Raw genomic sequence first — 27,755 nt, forward strand, 5'->3', positions numbered from 1 at the left:
GCGGTAGCGTTTCTCTCTATAGGATTCATACACAGCCAATGGTCCTCTTCATCTTGAATCACCCCATTCCCTCCACCAGCTGCTGTGCAAACATCTTCCTCTTCTGTCAGCTAAGTGCATAAGCCCTAAAGGAAGTCCCAGTTTCTGAAGATTCATCTGTTTTCAAAAAAAAGGCTGGGCATGTATAGGCATGTATGCTCCAACTTGAGGAAAAATACCCACGGTACTCTTGTGATACATCTTCAGAGGGTATTTTCATTCTAAGGGAATATAAAGAGTTACATGTTATCACTCACATGGAAATTTGATTTTACATGCATGTGTTTTTTCCTTCATTTGTTTCTCTCTCTTCTTTCTCCAGTTGGGATCCCCTACTTATTCTCCTCAGTCACTGTATCAAGAATTTTTGTGCAGGTGTGTGTGTGTGTGTGTGTGTGTGTGTGTGTGTCCTAATAGGAGGATAACAGGTATTTATATATGAAAATTAAAGAGTGCATTTTGCTTATTACACATTTAAAGGTGGAAGTTTCTAAGTTTGAAGATTTGGAAGAAGTTAGTGCTGAAGTGAAGCTCAAACAATTGCTCTGGGATTCTATGACCGAATGGGATCAACTCCAAGAAGACTGGTTTCAGGTAAAAACAAAACAAAACAAAACAAAAAAACCCTCTCAATTCTTAAATCATGTTTGTTTTAATGACACTTAAAAATCTTCATGTGAATTACAATTCTTAAGCAATCTGGTATATTTTTAAGTTTGGTGAAATATGCAATGTTATCATGTTATGGGAATTATTATATTTTTCGCAGTGTAAAGCACAAAGGTCTTTCTGTCACTCTACTTCATAGCTTAATGCACGGTGGGAAGGCAGCTCCTCAGGTCCTCCACTGAAGAAGGCTAACTGAAGAGAGCACCACGGGGCCTGGACTGGTCTGTGGGATTTGAACCGGCGTTGTCAGGATACAGTACCCCCAAGTGTTTTTGAGAATTGTGGGTTTTTATTGGGGACCTATACACTTTAGGTTCCTGCTAGCTTAGGTTCTGTTCTTACTGTCCTTCTGGGGGAAAAGGAAGCCATTTGTTCCCTGTAATAGAGTAGAATCAGAGTGATGAAATTTGGGATCTTCCCTGGAGAGCTCAAAAGTAAATTAACTTATTGTAATTAGGGGGGTCAAGTACAATAGAGTTTGGTTTCTAGGTTCTGTCTTTATATTCAAATTCAACATGGCTCAACACTCTAAGAGGCAGAATAGATGACCATCTATACTTTCAAGTGTGAAATGGATGTTTTAGAAATACCTATAAATAACTTCACAAATACTCTTTTACACTTGCTTATTCAACCTAACAGTGCTGATACCTATAATTACAAGTCATAGATCTTGGTTAAATAACAATGACATAGGCCGAGACTGGTTTGGCTCAATGGATAGAGTGTCGGCTTGGGGACTGAAGGGTCCTGGGTTAGATTCCGGTCAAGGGCATGTACCTTGGTTGCGGGCACATCCCCAGTAGGGGGTGTACAAGAAGCAGCTGATCGATGACTCTCTCTCATCGATGTTTCCAACTCTCTCTCTCCCTTCCTCTCTATACAATATCAATAAAATATATATAAAAAATTTTAACAGTGACATAGAATATGTTCTCTAGATAAGGTTCTAGCTGCTGGGGATACCAGTGGAAAATAAAGAGGACCAAGTCCAAACCATCACAGGACTTACCTTTGGTGCGAAAAACAGAAAACAAACAAATATCTTCTATAATATCAGGAGACTTTTAAGTGCCTTTGTGTAACTCACTTGTCACTTATCTCCGAAGTAGAAGCTCCTGAGGAATAAAGAAGAAGCTTAGAGAGTTTTCTGGTCACCTCAAAAGAAGGGACAGCAGCTTCTAAAGTGAGATTAATTCATACAGAATTCACAAAATGACCTATTAGGGGTCAGAAAGAAAATGTTGAATCTGGGGGTTGGAGGGGAAGAAGGAAAGTTCTACAAAATTTCTGATGCCTCAGTCCATATGACCATATGACATTTCAATATATGTGTACACTTATATGTTTATATAGCTGAGAAATATATTTATAGATGCATGCATATTTGGGGGCACTTTAAACCCTTTATATTAAAGGGGTGATAAGCAAACCATAGGAGGATACTAGATGAGAAACTTAGAGTTAGCAAGAGTAAAAATTTGCTGTATATTTCTTTAGAAGGTTTGGTCCCCAAGAATTAATTACAGGACTAGTAATAATGTATTGATGTAGGAGACAAGGACATGAAAATAATAGTAAGATATGCCTGATAGACTATTGGCCATTTCAACAAGTAAATCCATTTCCAAAAGTATAAACTTGAGTTGGATTAACAATTTTGCTACTGGAAAATCTGAGTAAAATAAAAAACTCCATTGTGTCAATCTTGCCAATTATCCTGTATCTTAACTTCTTTTTTTCCTCTAATTTTCATAGTCCAAATTTGAAAGCCTGGATCCAGAATTACTAAACAGTCAAGTCTCTAAATATTCCAAATTTGTGACTCAATTGGAAAAAGGCTTACCACCCAACAGTGTAGTGCCCCAGCTAAAATTTAAGGTGGAAAAAATGAAAGAAAAGGTAAGTTCAGTAGAAATTATCTCTGACACTCTAATCAATAATATTGCTCCATGCCAGTGATACTGACCAGGAACTGCTGCACACGCAGAGAGGAAAGGACAGGCAAACCCCACTTTTGAGGAGGAACAGTCGGCAGCCATGTCTTCAACTGGCTGAATCATGCATCTGAATACCATGGTTTGAAGTGGCATTCAGAGCGAGAGTATTTGCCCATCCACTCAGCCTATGGGTGGCCGGACGAGGCCAGGGCAGCCTTGTCCATCAACAGCTCTGCACCAAACAGATATGCTGTTTTTCCAGATGTGCCATGATGTGAGGGAGGTAGGGAAGCCTTGCAGTAGGTGTGCTGCAGGGCTGGCTCTTTGAATCCTGTCACTGCTAAACTCGTGCTTGAAATGGGAAGGAAAGGGGAAATTATTTTTTATCCTTTTAAACAAAAAGAAATAAAGGACTGAAAGAAGACATGAATAGAAAGAGTAAGCAAAGCTTCGGGCACAATGAGAAGCAAATGTTCCCTCTTGAAAAGAGTGTTTTAGCAGTTTTGTCTCCTTTAACCTTGCACTATCTAGTCAAAACAGTTCTTAAAGGTTACATATTCAGTTTCTTTATTGCCTGTAGTGTGCTTTGAACATATAATTGTAAAAAAAAATTCTCTTGTCACAGTCTGCATTCCATCTTTTGTTCCTTGGAAATCCTGGAACTTGCATATAGTAAATGGCATTTTTATGGCATTTTATGGGAAAAGTCACATAGCCAGCATAACAGTGTTGTACAGAATACTCCCATCCCCACCCCCCAAATTCCCTTCTGTTTTTCCTTTGTACTTGCTCCAACTTCAGTCCCAACCCCAGGCAACCACTGATCTGTTTTCTGATCCTATAATCTTTTCTTTGGCAGAAAATGATATAAATTGAATGAGACAATATGGAGGCTTTTTGGGTCTGGCCTCATTCACTTAGAAAAATGCATGTAAGATATGCACTCATATCCAGAATGCATAGCATATTCTTATAACTCAAAAATGAAAACGTAAAAAAAATTCATTTTAAATGGGCAAAGGATTTAATAGACATTTCCCCAAAGAAGATAGATAAAAAGATGCTGAACAGCATTAGTTATAAGGAAAAGTCAAATTAAAACCACAATAAGATACTACTTTGTATCCACAAGAATGACTGTGATCAGAAAGACAGATTATAGGTGAGGATCTGGAGGAATTGGAAGCATCAGATGTTTCTGGTGAAGTTATAAAGCCTCTTTGGTTTGGCAGTTTCTCAAACCAATTTACCAAGTCACTCTACAACCCTGTTTCCCCGAAAATAAGACAGTGTCTTATATTAATTTTTGCTCCCAAAGATGCGCTAGGTCTTATTTTCAGGGGATGTCTTATTTTTCCATGAAGAAGAATACAGTACACATTTACTGTTAAATGAAAATAAAGGAAATTTATTACCTGTATACAGTACAGTAGTACAGTATTGTCAACACAAACCAGACAAACTGTGAATCCTATAGTATCAAGAATTTACTCATTTATTCAATGATCATCATGTCATCATCTTCTGGAACATCATCATAACAATCCAATTCCTGAATTTCCTGGTGAATTTCTTGTGACTCCATTTTTTTCAAAATCAGTGAACCAAATCTCTCATGTTTAGCCTAGGGGGGCCTTATTTTCGGGGAGATGCCTTATATTTCACGCAGAAGGAAACGTGTAAGTAGGTCTTATTTTCGGAGGATGTCTTATTTTCAGGGAAACACGGTAGTTATATACCTAAGACAACTGAAAACAGGTGTTCATCCAAAAATTTGCGTATGAATGTTCATAGCAACATTTTTCATAACTAGAGGCCCAGTGCATGGATTCATGTACCAGTGAGGTCCCTTAGCCTAGCCTGAGTCCTCTCACAATCCAGGACCCCTCAGGGGATGTCAGAGAGCTGGTTTCAGCCTGATCTCCACAGGCCTAATTAGAATTTTAAAAATCCCTCTATGTTGTTACATGAAACAATAGTTCATTAATTTTTATTTCTGAGTAATATTCCATTGTGTACATTACTATAGTTGATTATCTAATGTATTTGTTAATGTTATGTGTTTTGTCTTTACATATACAACAAATACAACATATTGTCATTATTTTTGTTTTATATAGTTAGCTTTTAATATAATACAAAAAGAAACAAAATTTATTTTACCTTTATTCCATTTCCAATGTTCTTTATTTCTTTATATGGATCTAAGTTTCTGACTCACAGCATATTCATTCTGCCTGAAGAACTTTCTTTAATATTCCTTACTGAGTAGATATGCTAACAATGAATTCCCTAATTTCTGTTATAAGTAAGTTGTTAAATTTTTGAGTGATATTTTCACTGGGTATATAATTCTGTACTGACACATTTTGTTTTGTTTTGTTTTGTTTTTATAAATTTAAAAATATCCTTTTGTTATCTTCTTGCTTGTATGGTTTCTAACAAGAAATCAGCTGCATTTTTCCCCCCTGATTTTCTGTGGATAACAACTTTTTTTCTGTCTGGCCACCTTCAAGATTTTATCTTTTCATTGTGTTTTGGCAGCTTGCAATGCAATATTCCTAAGTGTGTGTTGATGTCATTTTGTTGTTGATGCAGTTTTTATGATTTGCATTTATTCTGCTTGGTTTTCTCTTAGTTTTTTGGATCTCTGGTTTGGTATCTGTCTTTAATTTGAGGGGAAAATGCAATGTAGCTATTATTTCTTCAAATCTCTACTTGCTCTGTTTTCTATCTCTTATTCTTCTGGAATTTTTATTACATGTGTTTTATAATAGACTATCCAATATTGTGCCACAGCTCTAGCATATTAGGTTAAAGGTTTTTGTGAAATAGGAAGGGGACACTAATTTTTAACTGTGTATCAATTTGGGGAATTTCTACTCATTTATCTTCAAGTTCACTGATTTCTTAACTGTGTCAAGTTCATCAAAGGCTCTCCTTATCTTTCTTAATATATTTTTATATTTAACATCTGTTTAATTATAGTTTCCATCTTCATATTAATATTTCCCATCTGATCTTGCATGTTGTCTGCCTTTCCTATTAAAACCATGAATATATTAATCACACTTTAAAATATTTTTCCTATTTTTTAATCCTCACCTTAGGAAATTTTTCCATTGATTTTTAGATAGAGTGCAAAGGAAGGAGGGAGAGAGCAATAGAAGCATCGAAGTGAGAGAGAGACATGAATTGGTCCCCTCCCACATGCACTCTGACCAAGGTCTGAGATGGAACCTGCAACCCAGGTAGGTGCCCTTGACCAGGAATCAAACCTTTTGACCCATCAGTGTGAGAGCTGACGCTTTAACTACTGTGAAACACTGGTCAGGGCATTAATCAAGCTTCTTTTATAGTCCCTGTCTGTTAATTCTAACATGTGTCATATCTAAGTCTGCTTCTGATTGTTTTTTGTGTCTTGGATGCATGTCTGTCTTGTCTTTTAATATACTACTTAAATTTTGGTTACAAGCCAAAATTTCTATATTTATTTAATATAGTAAATAATGCCTTTCCTTCCACTTGGCATTTTGTGTGGCACGTTATGTTAAATCTAGTTAGGAACTAGGGTACATTTGAGGTTTGATGTTCCTATAGCTGCCTTTAGTATACCACAGCATTTAAATTGTCCTAGTGATACCTTGTGTTTAGGGTTTGGTCTGGTTTGCCAAAGATCTTTGTTTCCATTTCCCCCTGATCTTGTGGCCTCCCTTTGTATTGTGCCCAGAAAGAATCTGTCTCTTATAGCTTTCCACTCTGTATTCCACTTTTCCCCGAACTCAATACTTATTAGCCTGGTAGGAGAAATGAAAAGGGGCATTCCCTCATATTCTGATTAAACTCTATCTTAACAAAGCATTGTATCCCTTGTTCTCAGGGTTATTACTTTCCTAAGTATTCCTGCCCCTCCTCCACCTATAGTTAAAAGCCTAACGTGTATTCCTGTTCCTAACCTGTGGATAGAATTTTTTATTTTTTCTGTTCCATTTCTCCTAATGTTTATAAATACCTACAATGAGTTATCACCAATATCTTAGGTGAAGTTTTTGTTCCTCCCTTCTCTGACATTAAAGCTTTGGTACTAGAAGAAAGCTAGGAGATATTGGATGGTTAGTTACAACAGCGGCTGCTGTTCCCTTCTCCTACAGCACCATAAGGTAGGGTTTCTTAAGAGTCTCCCCAGTCTTTTCTATGAACACCTCTATATTTGTAGCCCCCAAGTACTTCACCCTCTCATGCTACCCCATGCTCAATCTTTTTTTTTAGTTATTTTTTTAATTTTAATTTTAATTAATTAATTTATTTATTTTATTTAATAAATCTTTATTGTTCAGATTATTACAACTGTTTCTTCCCCTCCCCCCCATAACTCCCCTCCACTTGGTCCCCACCCCACCCTCTGCCCTTACCTCCTCCCCCCCCCCCCCGCAGCTGTCCACATCCATAGGTGTATGATTTTTGTCCAGTCTCTTCCTGTACCCCCCACAGATACCCTTTTCCCCTTGGGAATTATCAATCCCTTCCAATTCTATATTCACCAGTTTATTCTGTTCCTCAGATTTTTAATTCACTTGACTTTTAGATTCACTTGTTGATAGATATGTATTTGTTGTTCATAATTTTTATCTTTACTTTTTTCTTCTTCTTCCTCTTTTTAAAGAACACCTTCCAGCATTTCATATAATACTGGTTTGGTGGTGATGAACTCCTTTAGCTTTTTCTTATCTGTGAAGCTCTTTATCTGCCTTTCAATTCTGAATGATAGATTTGCTGGGTAAAGTAATCTTGGTTGTAGGTTCTTGCTTTTTATCACTTTGAATATTTTTGCCACTCCCATCTGGCCTGCATAGTTTCTGTTGAGAAATCAGCTGATAATCGTGTGGGTGCTCTCTTGTAGGTAACTAACTGTTTTTCTCTTGCTGCTTGTAAGATTCTCTCTTTGTCTTTTGCTCTTGGCATTTTAATTATAATGTGTCTTGGTTGGTCCTTTTTGGATTCCTTTTGTTTGGGGTTCTGTGCACTTCCTGAACTTGTAAGTCTATTTCTTCCACCAGGTGGGGGAAGTTTTCTGTCATTATTTCTTCAAATAGGTTTTCAGTGTCTTGCTCTTTCTCTTCTTCTGGCACCCCCATAATTCTGATGTTGGTTCGCTTGAAATTATCCCAGAGGCTTCTTACACTATCTTCAACTTTCTCAATTCTCTTTTCTTCTTGCTTCTGCATGCTCAGTCTTTAATAATCTATTTTTTTAATGTAGCTGAGTCTTCTAGCTCACTTAAGTGGCATTCCAAGGCAAGTGTCCTAGATAATCAAACTCTCAAATTCTGTTTCTTGCATGGAGTAAACTGTGGGTATTCCAAGTTTGAGTTAGTTCATTGACCTGCAATTTAGGTTTCTGATGGGTTCAATACAAGTCATTAATTTGAAGTTTGTTCAGATTTTTTGTTGTTGAAAGAATGTAAGTGATATTCTTTCCAGATCTCTACATTCTTTGATTAAAAATTGTGTTTTTAATATAAAAAGCATGGTATGTGCTTGTTTTCCAGCTGCCAGTTATCATTGATTTGAGGAACCCAACTTTGAAGATTAGACACTGGACAGCTATTGAACACACAGTTGATGCCACTCTACTGGACCTTGAAACTCCGTTAACCTTAGAGAAGCTCTCTGAGTTGCATGTTTTTGACTTTGCCCAAGAAATTCAGGACATTTCAGGACAGGCTTCTGGAGAAGCTGCCTTAGAAATAATTCTTAAAAAGGTAAATAGGAAAAGCATATATCCTTAAAATCAGGTAAAGTAAAGTTTTTCATATCACCAGCTTTTGGGTTATTTGGATAGATTTTTCAACAGTGCAGCTTTCACTCTCTCATTATCAATTGTCCTATTGTTTTCTTATATTTATTATCATTATAATTGTTATCACAGTTATAAATATCTTCCTTCTACTTAGCTTATAACCCAACATAAACAAAGTTTGAAATTCGCATGCTTATATAAAAAAAAAACACTTTCCAAGAATATATTTTACATCAAAATACATTATGTTTAAAACTACTAAGAAAAAAATATGTGAAATACTTCAAAAAATGTTGCAAAAAGTTATCTCTTTAGTGTACTTAACCTCCTTTCCCCAAAAATTCACACATGCTTACCAATCACATGTATAAAATGATTTTTTTCCTTTTAATTAAAACAAAGTGATAAGAAATAAACATTAAAGTATCACAAGTTATTCATATGTATTAACATTGGTCAATAAAATTAAACAAAGCAGAGTCATTTAGCTGAGAAAAGGATTTTAAAAGTTGTAAAGGAGGAGTATGGAATTATTATGGCACTTTCACCTATTTCCTTTTACATTCATTTATTAAGTACCTAAACACAAATGAACTTATATATCCTAAGACTTGAATTCTTTCTAAGGTGGAGGATGCTTGGAAAACAACTGAATTTGTCGTTCTCCCTCACCGAGACAGCAAAGATGTATTTATCCTAGGTGGCACAGATGACATACAGGTGGGTAACTGAAAACTTAACAGTGAAGGTTCTAGCCGGAACTAGTCCTAAATCTTTTATGGGAGATTATGATGGAGAAATAGAATATGAGTTATTAAATAAGAAAATTTTAATTAGGGAGGGAAAGTATGAGTATAAATAATTGATATGAATGCTTGTGTATGAGAACCATTTAGCAAAGCAATAAAAATGGCATATATGTGTAAGAGTTGTAATCCTGTAACTGTTGAAGAATTTAGAAAAGCAAAGAGATTGTTTATGGCTGAAATAATCAGAGAATCCTTCCTTGACCTGCTAAGACATTCTGGACCTTAAAGAGTAAATGAGATTTGACAGACATAGATGAGAATGGCCTTCAGAACAGAAGGGCACTTCAAACCATTTAAATGAAGCAAAGAAACATGAATGAATATTTCAGGTTTATAGCACACTAAAAAGTTAAACTCACTTGAATTTTTTGAGAGTAGGAGTACATAGCCATGCTCTATATTCTGTGTGTTTGGAATATTCTTAGTGACTTAAAATCCAAAGACACATTTGTTTAGCAAAGGGATCTGGATCTTACAACTCCATTTAAAAAGCAAAGCCCTGGTCTACTAGGTTGTACCCAGGCCAGACTGGAGATGAAATGGCTTTGCCAGGTATAGGCTGGTAGAGCAAGATCAGATGTTATTCTGGGCAGTGGATGGAAGAGCAGTCTCAAGATGAAAGTTGGTCAGTATAAGGCCAAGTGATGGTAGGTGATGGGGCTTTTGCTCTTAAGAAATTTATAAATTAAATAGAACAATTGAAATCCTTTAGATTAACAGACCTTTTTCTTTTTTCTTTTTTTCTTTTTTCTTTTTCTTTTTTTTTTTTAAGCATACGTTCTATGAGAGTTGCTACCGTGTAAGGTTGGAGGTAGAGGGAAAACTGTCTATAATCATTCAAAGGTTGATATGAATTAATGAAATTTTTCTCTTCCTAAAGTTAATTGAGGGAAAGTAATGTTTCATTGGTTAGAAAAGACAGCTAATTTTTCTGTCTTTGGCTAGTTTTGAGTACTTTGAGAAATAAAGGCCTGGGTGACTAAACAGTGTTAAGAAGCTACCAGATATTTTAAAGTAGGATGTGAGAAGAAGAGTGTTGAACCAAACCAAAACAAATGCCAATAATAATTACAGAAACAGCCGAGACTTGGCAATCAGATAAACCTTTATGGCATTTGAGAGAACATGATATTGGGTTGTAAGCCACATAGGATATGGAGGGAAAGTGGAAGGGGAGGTACCAGTATGTCAGGCTAAGCTATTCGTTCAAGAAACAAGATTTTAAATAGACTATTGGGGCTAGATACCTATAATTATCTTTGAAAGCACAAGCACATAATGTTGCATGATTTTCTTCTTCTTTCTTTATAGGTCCTTCTTGATGACAGTACCATCAATATCACCACCATTGCCTCGTCACGTTATGTTGGTCCGCTGAAAACTCGAGTGGATGAATGGCAGAAACAACTTGCTTTATTTAATCAAACACTGGTGAGTAAGGATAAGTTCAGTTCAGGGACTCAGAGAACTGAAGAGCCACTGGAGCTTATAAATTATTTGTTCAATCTCTTAAATATTATATTGTTTAGATGTAATATTTAATTGATGACATCTTATGATCAGACTGTAAGGAAAATTCAAATCTATTAGAGCCCTTCTTTCCAAGATTATCCCATCACCCTTTATTATTGCTATGGAAAAAAAATACCAAACACTTAGTGGCATAAAATAATATCCATTTATTATCACCTAGTTTCTGTGGGTCAGTAGTTCAGGTGTGGCTTAACTGGGTCTCCTAGATTGGACCTCACAAGAGTTCAGTGCAGATATGGTCCAGGACTGAGTTCTCATCACCTACTCAACTAAGGAGGAATATACTTTCAAACTCACTTGGGTTGCTGGCAGAAATTATTTCCTTGCAACTCTGGGACTAAGGGCTTCAGTTTTTTGCTAGCAGAGATCTGGAGGCCATCCTCAGATCCTTCATGTTGCCCTGCTTTCTTTCTATGTGGACGCTCCCCAGCGTGGTAAAAGGGAAGAAGAAGAGCATTACTCATTGCTTTCCTCGTAGAGACAATCACTGTTAATCTAGCAAGGTAGAGAAAGATTCCCAGCAAGATGAATCCTATATAACAAAAGGCCAATATGCAAATCAACTAAACATTGAGCCTGCCTGCATAGAGCATCTGCCCACTGGTGGTCAGTCTGCTCCCACAGGAGGAGTGCCGCTCAGCCAGAAGCCCTGAGCCAAGCTCACAGCTGGCAAGTGCAGAGGCAGTGGCTGGAGCTCCCCCGCCTCCACAACAGTGCTAAGGATGTCGGACTGCTGGAGCGAACTTGAGCCATCAGTCAGACATCCCCTGAGGGCTCCCAGACTGTGAGAGGGTGCAGTTCAGGCTGAGTGACTCACCACCCCTGAGTGCATAAATTTTGTGCTCCGGGCCTCTAGTATACACATAATTGTGCATATTCTGTTACCTTTGCCATGCTCTCGTGGCTGTAAACAAGCACCCAACACTCAAGGGCAGAGGATCACACAAGGGTGTGAACAGCAGATCTTGGGGGCCACCTTAAGAGTCTGGCCACAACAACTATCTAGTTGTAGAAAAACACTCACTGTTGCTTGAATATTCCTTGCTATCTTTTCTTGTGGCACACACCTCCTTTCTATTTGATTCTACTTCAGATTATCCCACAGCAAAACAGAAAACTCACACTGATTGCACCTTGTTCCCATCCAATCTTTTACTTAGACTTCAGCTTTTTAGCTTGATTTAATAGCATTTAGATTTCTATATATGTATTCTAAGATAAAGAATTATCTGTGAAACAATAAAGCCACTGGTAGGGGGAAAAACACAATTTTTTCCAACTTTGTTTCATAGACAGCTTTCTCAGGAGTTCATCCTCTTCAGTGAACCTTTACAATCTGACCTGTGTCCAGCCTTCTGCATGGCTGAGCCCTCTGAAGGGAGCGACTATAGATCAACATAAAGGACATGTTCCTATAGAGGATCCTTAAAAGAGTCCAATGCTGACCATTGGAGATCCTCCAGAGAATAGAAAGTGTGAGACCTGAGATAATCCAGGAACTAGTTTTAACATTAGGGCTCACATGTAACCCCCAAATCTTGAGTAAGAAGTGAGAAACCTTTTTATGGATCTTGGGCAGGAGGCACAGAGGAGGGTGAGGTTATAGACTTTAGCTCTGACACTGCATTTCTGGTTTCTTTGAAATCAGTGATTGTCTCCATGAGGAAAGCAATGAGTAATGCTCTTCTTCCTCCCATTCTTCTTCTGCATTTGCCATATTCTGTCATCAGCAGGTTTTACTTTTTTGATTGAAAGAAATGTATTTCTTTTTTTAATTAAACAATTATATATTTCTTTTTTTTAAGGGGGAGGGAAGAATATACACATAATTGAAATAAACATTTTTGTAATCCTTTCTATACAGGGTGAGGTGAAAGTACATTACAGTTCATGTGGGGAAATAATACAATAATTAATAGAGAATAATACAAGAATAAGCTTATGTTTCATATGCTCATGACTGTAAACCTCCTTTTGTTGAACCTTATATTCTGAACTAGTCACTAACCTTACCACTTCCCAGCCCTTCAGATTTCTTTAAAAAGCATACCCCACCCCCAAATGTCTCCTTTGGGGATTTTAATCCTTCTCTGGGTCCATCCTAGCAATCACACAGAAGACTCATTGTAACTATTCAGTAGAAAAGGGGTTGAAATTGGGGTGAGGCAAGTCTTGAACCCTTTAAGAATTTTCATTTTAACAGACCCATAAGAAGCCCCCAAAAGAAAAAAGATACAGTGAGCCTCCCACATAACTATTTAATGTAGCTGAATGTTTTTGATGTGGGGTTAAAATTTGACCATGTCCATATTTTCCTCCCAGGAAGAGTGGCTTAACTGCCAGAGAAACTGGCTGTACCTGGAAAGTATTTTTAATGCTCCAGATATTCAGAGGCAATTGCCTGCAGAGGCCAAGATGTTCCTTCAGGTGGATAAATCCTGGAAAGAGATCATGAGGAAGGTGAACCGGCTGCCTAACGCTCTTCGAGCGGGTACTCAACCAGGTATAGAACAGAAATTTAAAGAGGAACAAAAAGACTTGACAATCATCTACAATGTTTATCATCCACGAGAGTCTAATAATATGTGGTGCACTCAACCCTTAATTCTAGTCAGCACCGATGACCAGGAGTCGTCGTAATACACTGGACGCTCTTGCAATGTGGATTGAACACTATGATCTTGCTACCTTTTGCTCTCTATCATTTGGGAACACTGCCACAATGTCAGTCATGCTTCCATTTCACAATTTTGACAACAAGACATAACAGTTACACCCACCCCCCCAGCCCAGCAATGCCCCATTCTGCCAAAGCTCTCACAAAGTTGTAACCATAAAAATTTCCATAACTTATTTTTTTAATCCTCACCCAAGGATATGTTCTTAGTGATTTCAGAGAGAAAGGGAGAGGGAGGGAGGAAGGGAGGGAGGAAGAGAAAGAGGGAGGGAGGGAGGAAGGGAAGGAGGGAGGGAGGGAGGAAGGGAAGGAGGGAGAAAAGGAAGCAGATAGGGTGAGAGAGAGAGGGATCAGGGGAGAGAAAGAGAAAGAGAAACATCAGTGTGAGAGAGAAACATCCACCAGTTGCCTTCTGCACATGCCCTGACCAGGGGTCAAACCCTGACTGGCAATCAAACCCACAACCTTTCAGAGTACAGGACAACATTCCAATCAGCTGAGCTACACTGGCCAGGGCTCCATACCTTACTTTTAATCAACTCATTAAAACCAGTTAAAAACATTACCTCCAATTGTAATTCAAATCTCAACAATGAAATGTGTTTTAATAAGTTCCATCTTCTAGGGATGTGGCATCAAACTCTTTGCAGCATATGCATAGTTATCGAACTTTATGATTTGTATCCAAGCCTCAGCAAGCTTGTTTATCCTGCCGATGGCAGCATATAACCTATCCTGGTAAATACCCCGACAGCTGCCCTGCCAGAGGCAGCCTGCTGGGCTATAGTTTTTGTCTAAAGACTCTTACCATAAAATAGAAACCAGAGGGAAAAGCTGTGCGGTAGGATAGAACGGAAAATTTTAAAAGGTTGGGGCTTCTGGAGGCTGCCCACATCCCTTGGGTCCAGGTCCTCTTCTAGCCAGAAATCGCATCACTCCAACTTCTGATCTTATCATCACAGCTCCTTCTCTGCCTCTGACCCTCCTCCCTTCCCTCTTAGGAGGACCCTGTGATTACACTGGGTCCGCTGGATGATCCACAATACTCTCCCATCCTACAATCCTTAATTTAAAGATAGCTGCCAGGTTCCTTTTTTCCACATCAACTAGCATACTCTCAGGCTCTGGGCATGGGACCTGGACATCCCTGAAAGACTTCAGCTCTGCCTACCACATCCACTTAATGCGCATATTCACACCTTCTGTAGCAAAAATATTAAGGTGTTTGATTAGAATGCTGCCCCAGTTCTTACTAGACTTATGATATAACTTATGTAATTAAAAAAAAATCTGATTCCAAAATACATCTAGTCCTAGGGATTTCAGATAAAGATAACTATATACATCATTTCAGGTGATGATGAAGCTATGTAGAAAAATTAAGCAGGGTAAAGAGGCTAGAGTAGCCGTGTGTGTGTGTGTGTGTGTGTGCGTGTGTGTGTGTGTGTGTGTGTGAGAGAGAGAGAGAGAGAGAGAGAGAGAGAGAGAGAGAGAGGAAGAAGAAGGAGGAGGAGGAGGAGAGAGGAGAAGGACAAGAAGGAGGAGGAGGAGGAAGAGGAGGAGGAGGAGGAGGAAGAGAGAGGAGAAGAAGAACAAGGAGGAGGAGAAGGAGGAGGAGGAGGAGGGGAAGGAGAGAGAGAAGGCTTTCTAGATAAAGTGATTTTTGAGCAGAAACTTGTAGGAATGAGGGACTGAAACAAGTACGTGCATGTGAGGGAGTATTGTTAAAAGCAGAGAGAACAAAGGCACTTGGTATGCACAAATATTAGAAAGGAAGCCACTGTGGGTTGGGATTGTGTGCACGAGGAGAAGGGCTTAAAAGGTAAGTTCAGAGAGGTGAGCTTGGGTGGGAGTTTGAGGGTTGGATTGGGTCATTGATCACACCCTTTGGGACCATGGAAAAGACTGGGTTTGATTCTTGGATGGGCGGTTAAGTCAAGCACTGTGATAGGTACCGAAAGGTCAAAGTTAAATAAGACCTGAATCTTGCTCCTTAAGTTGCTGGAGTTTGGTGATAAAGAAGTAGGATCCCATTGCCACAATTTCAGCACTAAAGATAGCAAGGGAAACAGAAGACATGAGTCAGAAAGTTCAGAGAATGGCTCTATTTGGAAGGTCAACAGTTTGGCTTTAGTTTGTGCACCCTCAGCCCCTCAAAAGGGTGGGATGCCAGCAAAAAACATTTCAAATTAAATTCTGTTCAATTATAATAAACATTAAGATTAATATTAATTTCATTAATACTTTACATTCTTAGCCAACCCCATAAATTTTAATTTATTAGATTGTTTTTACCAAATAAAACCAAAGCTTTAAAAATGTGATCATATTTTACTTCCACTTAAAATTATATTCTCTATTTGTCTTAACACAATTTTACCAATACCTTTGTTTTTCGATGAACAGGTCTCCTGGAGACATTTCAAAATAATAATGCTTTACTTGACCAAATTCAGAAGTGTCTAGAGGCATATTTAGAATCAAAAAGAGTTATCTTTCCCAGGTAAGTTTACAGGCAATCTATGATATTTTTCAGTAGTTAAGGCTATCCATTAATTTAGAAGGATGTATTTAAAAAAACAAGCCACAGCCTCAAAACAGCAAGGTATCAGAGAGGGAAATAAGAAAGATGTGCGATAATGGCAGACTAGCTAATATCTTGACCGGGAAGTGTAACTCACAAGGGAAGGTGCAATTTTATTATTATTTTTTTTAATATTTTATTGATTTTTCACAGAGAGGAAGGGAGAGTGATAGAGAGCTAGAAACATTGATGAGAGAGATACATCGACCAGCTGCCTCCTGCACCCCCCCGCACCAAGGATGTGCCCATAACCAATGTACATGCCCTTGACCGGAATCAAACCGATGCTCTATCCACTGAGTCAAACCGGTTTTGGCGGAAGGTGCAATTTTGGTGAAGGTTTAAGTGGGTAACAACCTAAAGTGCAGGAAGTATTCTTGATCGCAGCGTTACTTCACTGTTGGGTGTATTATGTGTGTACCCACGGGTCCATGTGTCCACAGATGTGTATGTGCAAAGTTAGAGAGACCTATGGTGCCTGAACAAGTTACTTTAAGTTAATTGGTGGCCTAACAATGTCACTGTAGAAGTTGTCTAAGGGATTATTTTCACAAATTCCAAATGATTTTTTTTCTACTCACCTATGCATTCTAAAATCATACCAAATGTTCTGCTCCGTGCTAAAGAGACAAAGAAGAAAAGGCCATATCCCCGCCCTAATGGAGCTCATGGTTAACAGTTGAACAGTCATGGCCATAAGCCATTATGATACAGTAATATAAGACCAGAGTATGGCTGAAACCGGTTTGGCTCAGTGGATAGAGCGTCGGCCTGGGGACTGAAAGGTCCAGGGTTCGATTTCGGTCAAAGGCATGTACCTTGGTTGCGGGCACATCCCCAATGGGGGTTGTGCAAGAGGCAGCTGGTGGATGATTCTCTCTCATGGATGTTTCTAACTCTCTATCCCTCTCTCTTCCTCTCTGTAAAAAAATCTATAATGTGTGTGTGTGTGTGTGTATATATATATATATATATATATATATATATATATATTTTTTTTTTTTTTTTTTTTTTTTTTTTTTAAAGACCAGAGTATGACTGCTTGATGGTAGTAAAAGCTCCCTACTGAAGCCATTGGGGCACATTGTACCACAATGCAGAGAACATTAGCAACGTGGTTCATCTTTCATGGGTTTTCCCTGTTTGCTGTTAAGGAATAGGAGTGAAGTTCTGTCCTAGAACAACCCCTGAAGCAGCCGGGGTTAGGTGGTTATCTGGGTTTCTTGGTTGAGAGGGATTGTTGCCGAGTACCAAGAAGGCTCTGTGTGTGCAGAGGAAATGCAAGATCCAAAAGATCTGGTTAAATTTTAACAGAAATGGTTGAGCTATAAAGTATCTTACTAAATCTTACTGAAATCTTACACAAATCTTACTCAAACATCATTTAAGCAAAATGGAAACAGATGGAAGAGTTTGAAGTTCGAAATGTGCCTTTTGTCTATTTCACTCTTAAATCAGAAGTTCCCCACCTGGATCAAAGATTTTTTATATATATATTTAAAGAAACAGCTTAGGATATGTAAATAAACCCAGGCACAAATTTATCGATGAAAATATTGAGAACCAAAAAGCATCAGCCCTCTTTTTTCCTTTCGTTTAGAATTACATCACCGAGGTGTGTAATGTTTATGATGTCAGGAGGCTCTGTGAGGCATTGATTTCGCTCTAAACACCTTACAGAAGCTCTGCATGAGCCATGGACCATATTAGGTCCTGGAGACACAAGATGAATGCAATACTGTTCCTGCTCTCACAGTCCAAGCTTTACCGTTACCTGTTTCTTCAGTTGAAAACAAGGCTTGGGGACAATTTAATTATGAATGTATGTGTTATGTTAAAGAAGCAGGACTAATAGAGTACAACTAGAAGAAGCATCTTTGTTTATATTTTTTTTTATTTATTTCGTACAGAGAGGAAGGGAGAGAGATAGAGAGCTAGAAACATCGATGAGAGAGAGTCATCGATCAGCTGCCTCTTGCACACCCCCCACTGGGGACATGCCCACAAGCAAGGTACATGCCCTTGACCGGAATCGAACCCGGGACTCTTCAGTCCCCAAGCCGACGCTCTATCCATTGAGCCAAACAGGTCTCGGCAAGCATCTTTGTTTATAACTATCGACTACCTCTGCATTCCCTGCCAGGGGCTAGTTTCTTTCTGCCCCTCTAGACAAAATCTTGATAAAGCCTCATGAATTTTCTGGTCATTCTCAGATAATAATAAAATAAAAATAAAACCCTCACCTCTTGTCACCTTAACCCAATAAATGATCTATAATAATCAAAACTCTAAACTCCTTTCAGAGTTAAGCTATCCTCCTGCTCTGTGCCACCCCTGTTGCAGGGAAGCTGTTAGTAATAATGACGGTGTATGATGATCAACCTTCCCATTTCCTGATAGTTTTCTGAGGTCTCCAGGGTGGAGCAGGGACAGGAGGGGAGGCAAGGTGACAAGAGAAACCTGCGTTGGTGGTACCCATCTGGCCCCTTCTCTCTCCACATGGGGCCTGTCTTGGACTCATGGGATTCCCTCCAATCTTGAAGGATCTCTCATGGGCAGCTTCCTTCACAGAAGCTGAAGTGTCTTCCCTGGTCAGGCTCTCCTCCCTCACCCTCATCCCTGGGCATCCTCTCTAGTTCTTTCCCTAAGCTTTCTCCATGCCTCCAAATGGCTCTGTTGGACAAGTTCTGAGAAGATCCCATGCCTGGCCCACAAGCATATATTCACAGAACCAAATAAAGTTTCTGTGACCATCCAACCAATAAATGGTGTACTGACTACCAGGTGTGTATGGCACTATGCTAGGTTCTAGGGAAAATAATATATCTTCACTGTAGAAGCTCAAAAACAAGTAGCAAAGGCATGGGAACTAATCAGTGAAATAGCAAGAGCCTGCGTTTTTATGGGGGAAAAAACTGACTTTTATTTACCAGGTACTAATTCTAGATGTTTGAGGTCATCTGCACTAATAGTCACAACAACTGTATTTAGAAGCATGCGGCATCTCTAGAATCCCAAACTGGAGGACTTGGAGGTCCAGGACATCTGTGTAGATGGGGAAGAGATGTGGCTGAGGGATTTATCGTGTGTGTCATCTGCATAAGGCTTTGTTTCGCCTTCAAGATACATTTTAAGTATTTTCTTTAATCCAGGTTTTACTTCTTGTCAAATGATGAGCTTCTGGAGATTTTGGCCCAGACACGAAATCCCCAGGCTGTGCAGCCGCACTTAAGGAAATGTTTCGACTCCATCTCAAGGCTCGAGTTTGCTGTCTTGCCTCCTGCTGAAGGGAAACTTCCCACTGAGGGAGAGCCAGAAAAAGTATATACTAATGATATTTTAGCAATGCTGTCTCCAGAGGGAGAAAGGGTAAGGGGCTCAAGAATTTTTAAGAATTCTTGTTCTTAAAACATCTTTATTGTTGAAAGTATTACGAAGGTCCCCTTCTTGCCCCCCTTTCTTTACCCTTTACCCACCCACCCCCATCCCAGGCCTACCTCACAATGTTCTGCGTTCATGGGTTATGCATATGTGCGTGTAAGTTCTTTGGTTAATCTCTCCCCCCACCTCCACCCTTTCCTCTGATATTCATCAGTCTTTCACATGCTTCTATGTCTCTGGATCTATTTTGTTTGTGGTTTTATTTTGTACATAGATCATATGATCCTTGCCTTTCTTAGACTGGCCTATTTCTCTTAGTGTAATACTCTTCAGGTCGCTATGGGAAAACTGTTACTCTTTCATGGTTTAGGGTAGAGAAGGTTTATTTATCGTCACTCTAAGCACCCATCAAATGCTCTTGCTACTAGACCTCTGCTGGCGAAGCAGTGTCAGGAATCACCAAGCTAAAACTCTTGCCCTCAGAGCTGTCTAGTGGAGACATAGTCCAACAAACATTGCAAAGCAGCTCCGTAAGTGCAGTAGCAGAGGCACATGCTCTGTTCTTGGGAACAGGGAACGGAGTGGAGAATAGGGAGCTATGTCTTACAAGAGGCATAAGAGTTGATGAGTTAAGAGCACCAATTCTGCTGCCATGCCTGGATGCAAGTGTTACTATATGTCAGCTATTCAGAGCAGTACCCAGTGGGGGCTCATTGTTTGCAGTGGTGTCTCCAGGGCCCTGCACAGGGCCTGACGTATGGTAAACACCAAGCAAGTGAATATAGTAGCAGACGGTGGGGAACCAAGTGACTTCCCACACTCGCATATACAAACAGAAACAGCCAGGGAAGAGGGAGAAGAGCCATGGGAGGGGGAGCATTTCATACAGAGGGACTGAGCAGGGAAATGCTGAGGATTTCAGTTCAGTTAGAGCACGGTGGTGTCTCTATGGGAATGAGTGAGCCTATAAACACTTTACTTGTCCTGAATTGACCTTCTTGCAAAAGAATTTTGTCATCCCTAGTGCAGAAGAAGAGAGAAGGGAGGAGGACCATGGCTAGGATCCAGGAGAAACATGAAATTTAAAGGGAGGGTCAAAAGGAAGGACAGAATAGGAGACCCAGACAAGCAGTCACATCATTGGAAAGTCAAGATATAAATATGAAAAGCATGGAAAATTGTCAGTTGGAGTTGACAGATGGGAGAATGTTGCTAACCTTAGTGACCTTAACAGGTTGGAGGAGTGGTTGGGGCCAGCAATTAGATGGCAGGGAGCAGGAAAAGAAAGTGAGTGAAGGAATTTATGTAGTGCCTGTAGATAGAATCCTCTTGCAGGGAGTTGGTTCCCATCCCATAAGTGGATGGTGCAAAGAGAGGTACAGGATGGGATAGCAATAGAAAGATCCAGTATTTGTGGTCAGGCTTTCCATTGCCTTAGGGTTCTGTTACAGAAGCACGGAGGACGGACAGCCTACACGTCCCACGTGAGCCGTACTATCGTTGCTCTCATTATCTTCTAGGTCAGACTGGGAAAAGGCCTCAAGGCCCGAGGCAACGTGGAGGAATGGCTGGGTAAAGTGGAAGAAGCCATGTTCACGTCTTTGCGCCGCATGTGCAAGGCTGCCATCGCCGACTATCAGTCAAAATCGAGGATAGAATGGGTGATAGCTGGCCACCCTTCTCAAGTAAGCTACACGCCTACGTTTCCAGCTCTGAATCCCTTATCAGTGAGATGCCTCACACACTCAAGGAAGATGTTTCCACGCAGGTGATCCTGACCATTTCTCAAATCATTTGGTGCCGTGATTTGACCGAGTGTTTGGAAACAGATGTAGATCGTCTAGAGGCTTTGGAAGCTTTTGAAAAACTCAACTTTGAGGTGAGATTTTTCACAGAGTGACACTGACCATGTTGCTGTGCAAGATGGTCTCGTTGGCTGTTATTGGCATGGTTCAAACAAATTCCCTTTCTCTCACAGGTTTAATGCTCTGACGTGATATCCAGAACTTTGGGGTTCTCACTAAAACCATTTATGTTCCAGTTTTGACTGGATTGCTGTCAATTTGACTGGATTGCTGTCAATCTCTCCATTGATATCCTCCAGAAGTTTTTTTTTAATGTATTTGGGTGCTCCTGTATTGGGTTCATATATGTTTACCAGAGTTATATCTTCTTGTTGAATTACTCCATTAAGTATATGAAGTGGTCTTCCTTATCTCTTGTTGTGGCCTTCACTTTGAGGTCTAATTTGTCAGATATAAGTATTGCTACCCCAACTTTTTTTTTTCATTTCCATTCGACTGAAAAACCTTTTTCCATCCCTTTACCATCAGTCTATGAGTCCTTTATTCTGAGGTGGGTCTCCTATAGACAGCAGATATATGGGTCATATTTTCTTATCCACTCAGCTACCCTATGTATTTTGGTTAGGGCATTTAATCCGTTTACATTTAAAGTTATTATTGCTAGGTACTTTTTTGTCACCATTTTTATTCTTTTTTTTTTAATATATTTTATTGATTTTTTTATTTTATTTTATTTTATTTACATAGATGAAGGGAGATAGAGAGTTAGAAACATCAATGAGAGAGAGTCATTGATTAGCTGCCTCTTGCATGCCCCCACTGGGGATGTACCCACAACCAAGGTACATGCCCTTGACCGGAATCGAACCTGGGGCCCTTCAGTCCACAGGCTGACACTCCATCCACTGAGCCAAACAGTCTCAGCACCATTTTTATTCTTTATTCCTGTGTTCCTTCTTCCCTTTCCATTTCTTCTTTTTATAGCAATCCCTTTAGCATTTTTTGCATTATTGGTTTGGTAGTAATAAACTCCCTTAGTCCTTTTTTGTCTGTGAAGCTCCTGATTTCACCCTCAACTTTGATTGATAGCTTTGCTGAATACAGTATTTTTGGATTCAGACCCCTGCTTTGCATGATTTTGTATATTTAATCCCATTCTCTTCTGGTGTGATGTGTTTATGTTGAGAAATCAGTCAATAGTTTGTTGGGAGATTCCTTGTAGGTAACTTTCTGTCTCTCTCTCTGGCAGCCTTTAAAAGAATCTTACTTCGTCGTTGGTGTTTGCCAATTTAGTTATAATATGTCTTGGTGTCAGTCTTTTGGGGTTCATCTTGTTTGGGACTCTGTGAGCTTCTTATACTTGTGTGAGTTTTTTCTTCTTCCCAATATCAGGGAAGTTTTCTGTTATTATTTCTTCAAACAGGTTTTCTATTCCTTGCTCAGTTTCCTCTCCTTCTGGGACCCCTATTATGCACATGGTATTTCATTTCATGTTGTCCCAAAGAGAACCTAATTTTTAAAATTTTTAAAAAATTTTTCCAGTTGCTGCTATGCTTGGGTATTTTTTCCTACCTTGTCTCCTAGCTCACTGATATGGTCCTCTGCTTTTCTAGTCTACTGTTGATGCTTTCTTTTGTGTTCTTTAATGCAACAATGTCATTTTTCATTTCTTCTCGGTTCTTTTTCATTTCCTTGGTTCTTACACATATTGTTGAATTTGTCTTCCAACCTTTTCCATATTTTTGTGACCATTGCTCTAAATTCTTTCTCTGACATATTGCTTGCCTTCATTTTATTTACTTTGTTTTTTCAGTGATTCCTCCTTTTCTTTCATATACAGGCTGTTTCTTTGTCTCCCCATGTTCGCTCCTCTCAGGGTGTCTGGTTATGTAGCTCTCTCTCTCCTGCATTGACTTAAATGCACAAAATACTACTCGACAAGTCACAACACACAGGGCAACATATACAAATGTATTCACAATACCAGTAACCCCAAATAAATGTGACCACCAGAGAAAATAGAATTAGGGGAGAGAAAAGAGTTTAAAAATTATATTGAGAAAAGGAAAAAATATGAGAGGGAAAAGAAAGAAAAGAAAAAAGAAGGGGTAAAAAAATATATGTATATGGGGAGAAAAATCAAAAAAAAATCAACAGCTAATCCAAAAAATGCAAACATCAAACGCTCTGAGATAAATGCAAACAACTAATCCAAAAAACTGCAAACAGCAAACACCCAGCTGAATCTGAGAAGGCAGAGCTCTAGGCAATCTCTGATCTTTCTGTCCATGGATTGCCTCACCAGCTTTGTTTAATTCACCAATTCCAGGTGGACGTTGTTCCATTCAGCTGTTCCTTCTATCTGCTCTGTGAGAAGATGCAGGCTTGTCTGTGTATTCAGTGCTGCTTTGTCTCCTCCTGGACAAACTTTTTTTTAGGTGCCCTCAGCCAAGGACTACATGGGTTTACAGCTGAGGCAGCTTGTCCCTGGGTGATGTGGTTGGAGGGTCCCGGGAGGTATCAAAGGTCTCCCCAGTTGAAGGTAAGGCTGGGCTTCTGATCACAGTCACTTTCTCCTTCAAGATGGTATGATCTCTATGGCAGAGCCAGCTGCTTCCGGAGAGATTTCAGCAGCAGTAGAGGCTGCCTAGCCAGGGAAACCTGGTCTGCGAGTCCTCAGCAGTCCTGTGAAATATAGCTATTCCACACTTACAAATGCAAGCACTCCCTGCATGTCCACACACTCTCCTTCCACTCTCTCACTCACACACTATCTTGCAACCTGCTGTCCCATTAGCCGCCATCTTGGATCCCTCTCAATTCTTAAAATTAGAAAGTTTTGGTAAATGTCTACTCTGAATTTAACATATGTAAGCTTGTTTTTGAAAGTTCATTACGATAATTTCTCTTTTATTTTTTTGTTAATCCTCACCCGGATAATTTCTCTTTTAATTTTTAGAGATTAACTGACCTGGCTGCATTAGTTCGAGGCTATCTTTCTAAATTACACAGAAACATCATAACTGCCTTAATTACTATTGATGTGCATGCAAGAGATATTGTCACTGATCTTGTTCAAGCCCAGGTACCTGTTTCATTTGAGTAAAATAACATATTACTTCCTGAAATTAGTGCAACTAATATGCGTATCATTGTTATCACTTACGTAGGTAGAGGAAGTGGATGCCTTTGATTGGCAGAGACAACTGCGCTATTATTGGACCATAGACATAGATAACTGTGTGGCTAGAATGGCGCTCTCTCAATACACTTACGGCTATGAATATTTGGGTGCATGCCCAAGATTAGTTATTACTCCTCTCACGGTAAGTATCTGGTCACTTAGGTTAATGTTGAAACAAGAAGTGCTTTATTTTATCAAAAACTGGAGGCCCAATGCACAAAATTCATGCAAGGGGCTCGGCCCTCACAGCCACGGCTGCTGCTTCTGCATAGGCCCCCACCACCTAGGCTTTGTCTGGAAGGTTGTCTGGTCTAATTAGCATATTATGATTTTATTATTATAGACTAGAGGCCTGATGCACAAAATTTGTGCATCAGGAGGGTGGGGGGAGGGAAGAGGTGGTAATGTCCCTCAGCCCAGCCTGCACCATCTCCAATCTGGGACTCCTCGAGGATGTCAGACTGCCCATTTAGGCCTGATCCTGATCACCCCTAACTGCCCTCCCCTGCAGAGTTTATCACTCCCAACTGCCCTTCCCTGCTGGCCATCTTGTGGTGGCCACCTTGTGTCCACATAGGGGCAGGATTTTTGACCATATGGTGGCAGCCATATTGTGTTGGAGTGATGGTCAATCTGCATATTACTCTTAATATTAGCATCTTTTTTTTAAATATATTTTTTTATTGATTTTTTACAGAGAGGAAGGGAGAGGGATAGAGAGCTAGAAACATCCATGAGGGAGAATCATCAACCAGCTGCCTCCTGCACACCCCCCACCTGGGATGTGCCCGCAACCAATGTATATGCCCTTGACCGGAATTGAACCCGGGACCTTTCCGTCCCTAGGCTGATTCTCTATCCACTGAGCCAAACCGGTCTTGGCATGGATATTACTCTTTTATTAGATAGAATAGATGCCTAGTGCATAGGTGAGACCAGCTGGTTTTCCCTGAAGGATGTCCTGGATCAGGGTGGAGGTTCCGTTGGGGTGTGGAGTGGCCTGTGGTGGTTTGCAGGCCAGCCACACCCCCTGGCAATCCAAGCAGAGGCCCTGGTATCTGGAGTTTATTTACCTTCTACAATTGAAACTTTGTAGCCTGGAGTGGAGCCAAGCCTCCTGCTTGCTCCATGGCTGCAGCCCTTTCTGTTTGGATTTGTTTACTTTCTATAATTAAAACTTTGTAACCTTGAGTGGAGGCCTAGGCCCGCAAGGACAGGCAGAAAGCTTGGCTTCCTCTGTTGCCTGGGAAACACAAACCTCCCTCCTGCTCTCTGTGGCTGCAGCCATCTTGGTTGAGGTTAATTTGCATACTCACTCTGATTGGCTGGTGGGCATGGCTTGTGGGTGTAGCAGAGGTATGGTCAATTTGCATATTACTCTTTTATTAGATAAGATAGTCTGGAAAAGTTTTATCTAACATTAGCTGTTGAAAGGATTTGCTATTGACTACATCTTTGTGAAGTCAAGGTTTGCATTAATTCTGGGCCTGGATCTTTCATTATACATCAATTGCTACAAAACCTTTCACAGCAAAGAATGACCTGCCTCCCAAGGAAAGAGTAGGACTTATGATTTTGTGGCTAGAATCAGTTCCCTTCAATAATAACAGTATATCACTCTAGCTGGCTTAGCTCAGTGGATGGAGTGTCAGCCTGCAGACTGAAGGGTCCTGGGTTCAGTTCTGGTCTAGGGCACATGCCTGGGTTGCAGGCTTCATCACCAGTGGGGGGCTTGCAGTCAATCAACTATTCTCTATCATTGATGTTTCTCTCTCTCTTCCTCTCTGAAATAAATAAAAATACATTAAAACAACAACAATAATAATAACAGTTTATGGATTTTTTTCAGGATCGCTGCTACCTGTGCCTCATGGGGGCTTTGCAGCTCGACCTGGGAGGTGCCCCAGCTGGTCCTGCTGGCACTGGGAAAACCGAGACTACCAAAGACCTAGCAAAAGCTCTTGCCATCCAATGTGTGGTCTTCAACTGTTCCGAGGGCTTAGACTACAAGGTACAGTCCCGGCATCTGAACCCTCATGTTAGGTGCTTCCTGTGGCTTTCTCTATTTGCAGCTGACATAACAAAAAAAGGAGAGAATAGAGTGATGGCAAGCAAGAGAAAACTAGTGGGCAAGAGATGGTTATAGTGGAATACATAGAACCAAGGAGAAGCATTACCATAAGGCAGTCTGGGTTGTCCAGGTAGAAATCAAGGCCAGTGAAGGATTTGTCAAATGCTGGTAAAATTAAAAATGTACTCATGTCAGTAAGTAGAAAGAAGAGAGATGGGTACAAGATAAAGCAGGGAAACCCAAGAATAAGGAATAAGCTCACAGGAAGAGATGAGCTACTCAGAGAGTTTTGTATTGAAAGTGAAATATAATACATAGGAGGTGAGAATTCATCATTAGATTTTTCCAGTACCACAGTTGTTGTTTTTATCAGAGGTCCCCTTTACACTCTTACAAATTATTGAATTCTTATCAGCTTTTGTTTATATATGTGGATTACATCCGTTGCTATTTATTATGTTAGAAATTAAAACTGACACATTTAAAATATGTGTTTTAAAATAAGGATAATAAATCTATTACATGTTAGCATAAACATACTGTCTGTGAAAAATAACTATTTTCTTAAACAAAAAAATTCAGGGAGAACAGTGACATTGTTTTATATTTTTGAAAGTTTCTAATGTTTCGCATAATAGATGACAGCCGGATGCTCACATTTACTTCTGTTGTCAGGCTGTTGAAATATGTTATTTTGGTTGAAATAGTTAAAGTAATCTAGTCTCACACAGCGATGTACCCCAAAAAAGAGAGGGATGTTTTAATAAGTTCCAGGTAATTGTTGATAATCTTCTTTGAAACCACACCAAAACTTTATAAGCAACATGAAGATTCTTGAAGATTATTTGCAATGTGAAAATTTAAGCCATATCAATGACTTTTTCATACTCTGTAGTCTCATGGGAAAATGAGAGTAAAAAAGGCAAATAAGATTTTAATATTGTGGAGAGCTGTACAGTGTTTGGACAGGTTCAAGCCTCGGACTAATGAGAAGGCACAGTCCTCTCATTGCCACGTGCAAGTCCCAGCTTGGAGTCCTCCCAGCACAACTATAGCTAGCAGGCGTCTTCAAACTACGGCCCGCGGGCCACATGCGGCCCGCAGAGGAGTCTGATCCGGCCCGCCAGGTTTTTTGGGCAGTGAGTGCAGCCGAGGTGTTACAGTAGGAATTAGTAGTTCATATAGTCCGGCCCTCCAGCTCTGAGGGACCGTGATCTGGCCCCCACTTTAAAAAGTTTGAGGACGCCTGGTAGAGGCTATAGCT

The 27,755-nt window shown here is 39.8% G+C and overlaps 1 protein-coding gene across 1 annotated transcript in view; it reads left to right on the top strand.

Moving 5' to 3' along the window:
* The window catches only part of DNAH6 (dynein axonemal heavy chain 6), a 198,755-nt gene that overhangs the window by 51,074 nt on the left and 119,926 nt on the right, over positions 1–27,755 (top strand). The window contains exons 16-28 of the mRNA XM_045580949.1: positions 520–633; positions 2,467–2,610; positions 8,197–8,409; positions 9,075–9,167; positions 10,568–10,687; positions 13,112–13,292; positions 15,873–15,969; positions 19,203–19,419; positions 20,952–21,116; positions 21,200–21,310; positions 24,196–24,321; positions 24,407–24,562; positions 26,270–26,431. Of these exons, the coding sequence (XP_045436905.1) occupies positions 520–633; positions 2,467–2,610; positions 8,197–8,409; positions 9,075–9,167; positions 10,568–10,687; positions 13,112–13,292; positions 15,873–15,969; positions 19,203–19,419; positions 20,952–21,116; positions 21,200–21,310; positions 24,196–24,321; positions 24,407–24,562; positions 26,270–26,431 (1,899 nt within the window). The remainder of the gene's footprint in view (positions 1–519; positions 634–2,466; positions 2,611–8,196; positions 8,410–9,074; positions 9,168–10,567; positions 10,688–13,111; positions 13,293–15,872; positions 15,970–19,202; positions 19,420–20,951; positions 21,117–21,199; positions 21,311–24,195; positions 24,322–24,406; positions 24,563–26,269; positions 26,432–27,755) is intronic.

The sequence above is a fragment of the Pipistrellus kuhlii genome, unplaced genomic scaffold (assembly GCF_014108245.1).
Source record: "Pipistrellus kuhlii isolate mPipKuh1 unplaced genomic scaffold, mPipKuh1.p scaffold_m20_p_13, whole genome shotgun sequence".
Taxonomy (NCBI): domain Eukaryota; kingdom Metazoa; phylum Chordata; class Mammalia; order Chiroptera; family Vespertilionidae; genus Pipistrellus; species Pipistrellus kuhlii.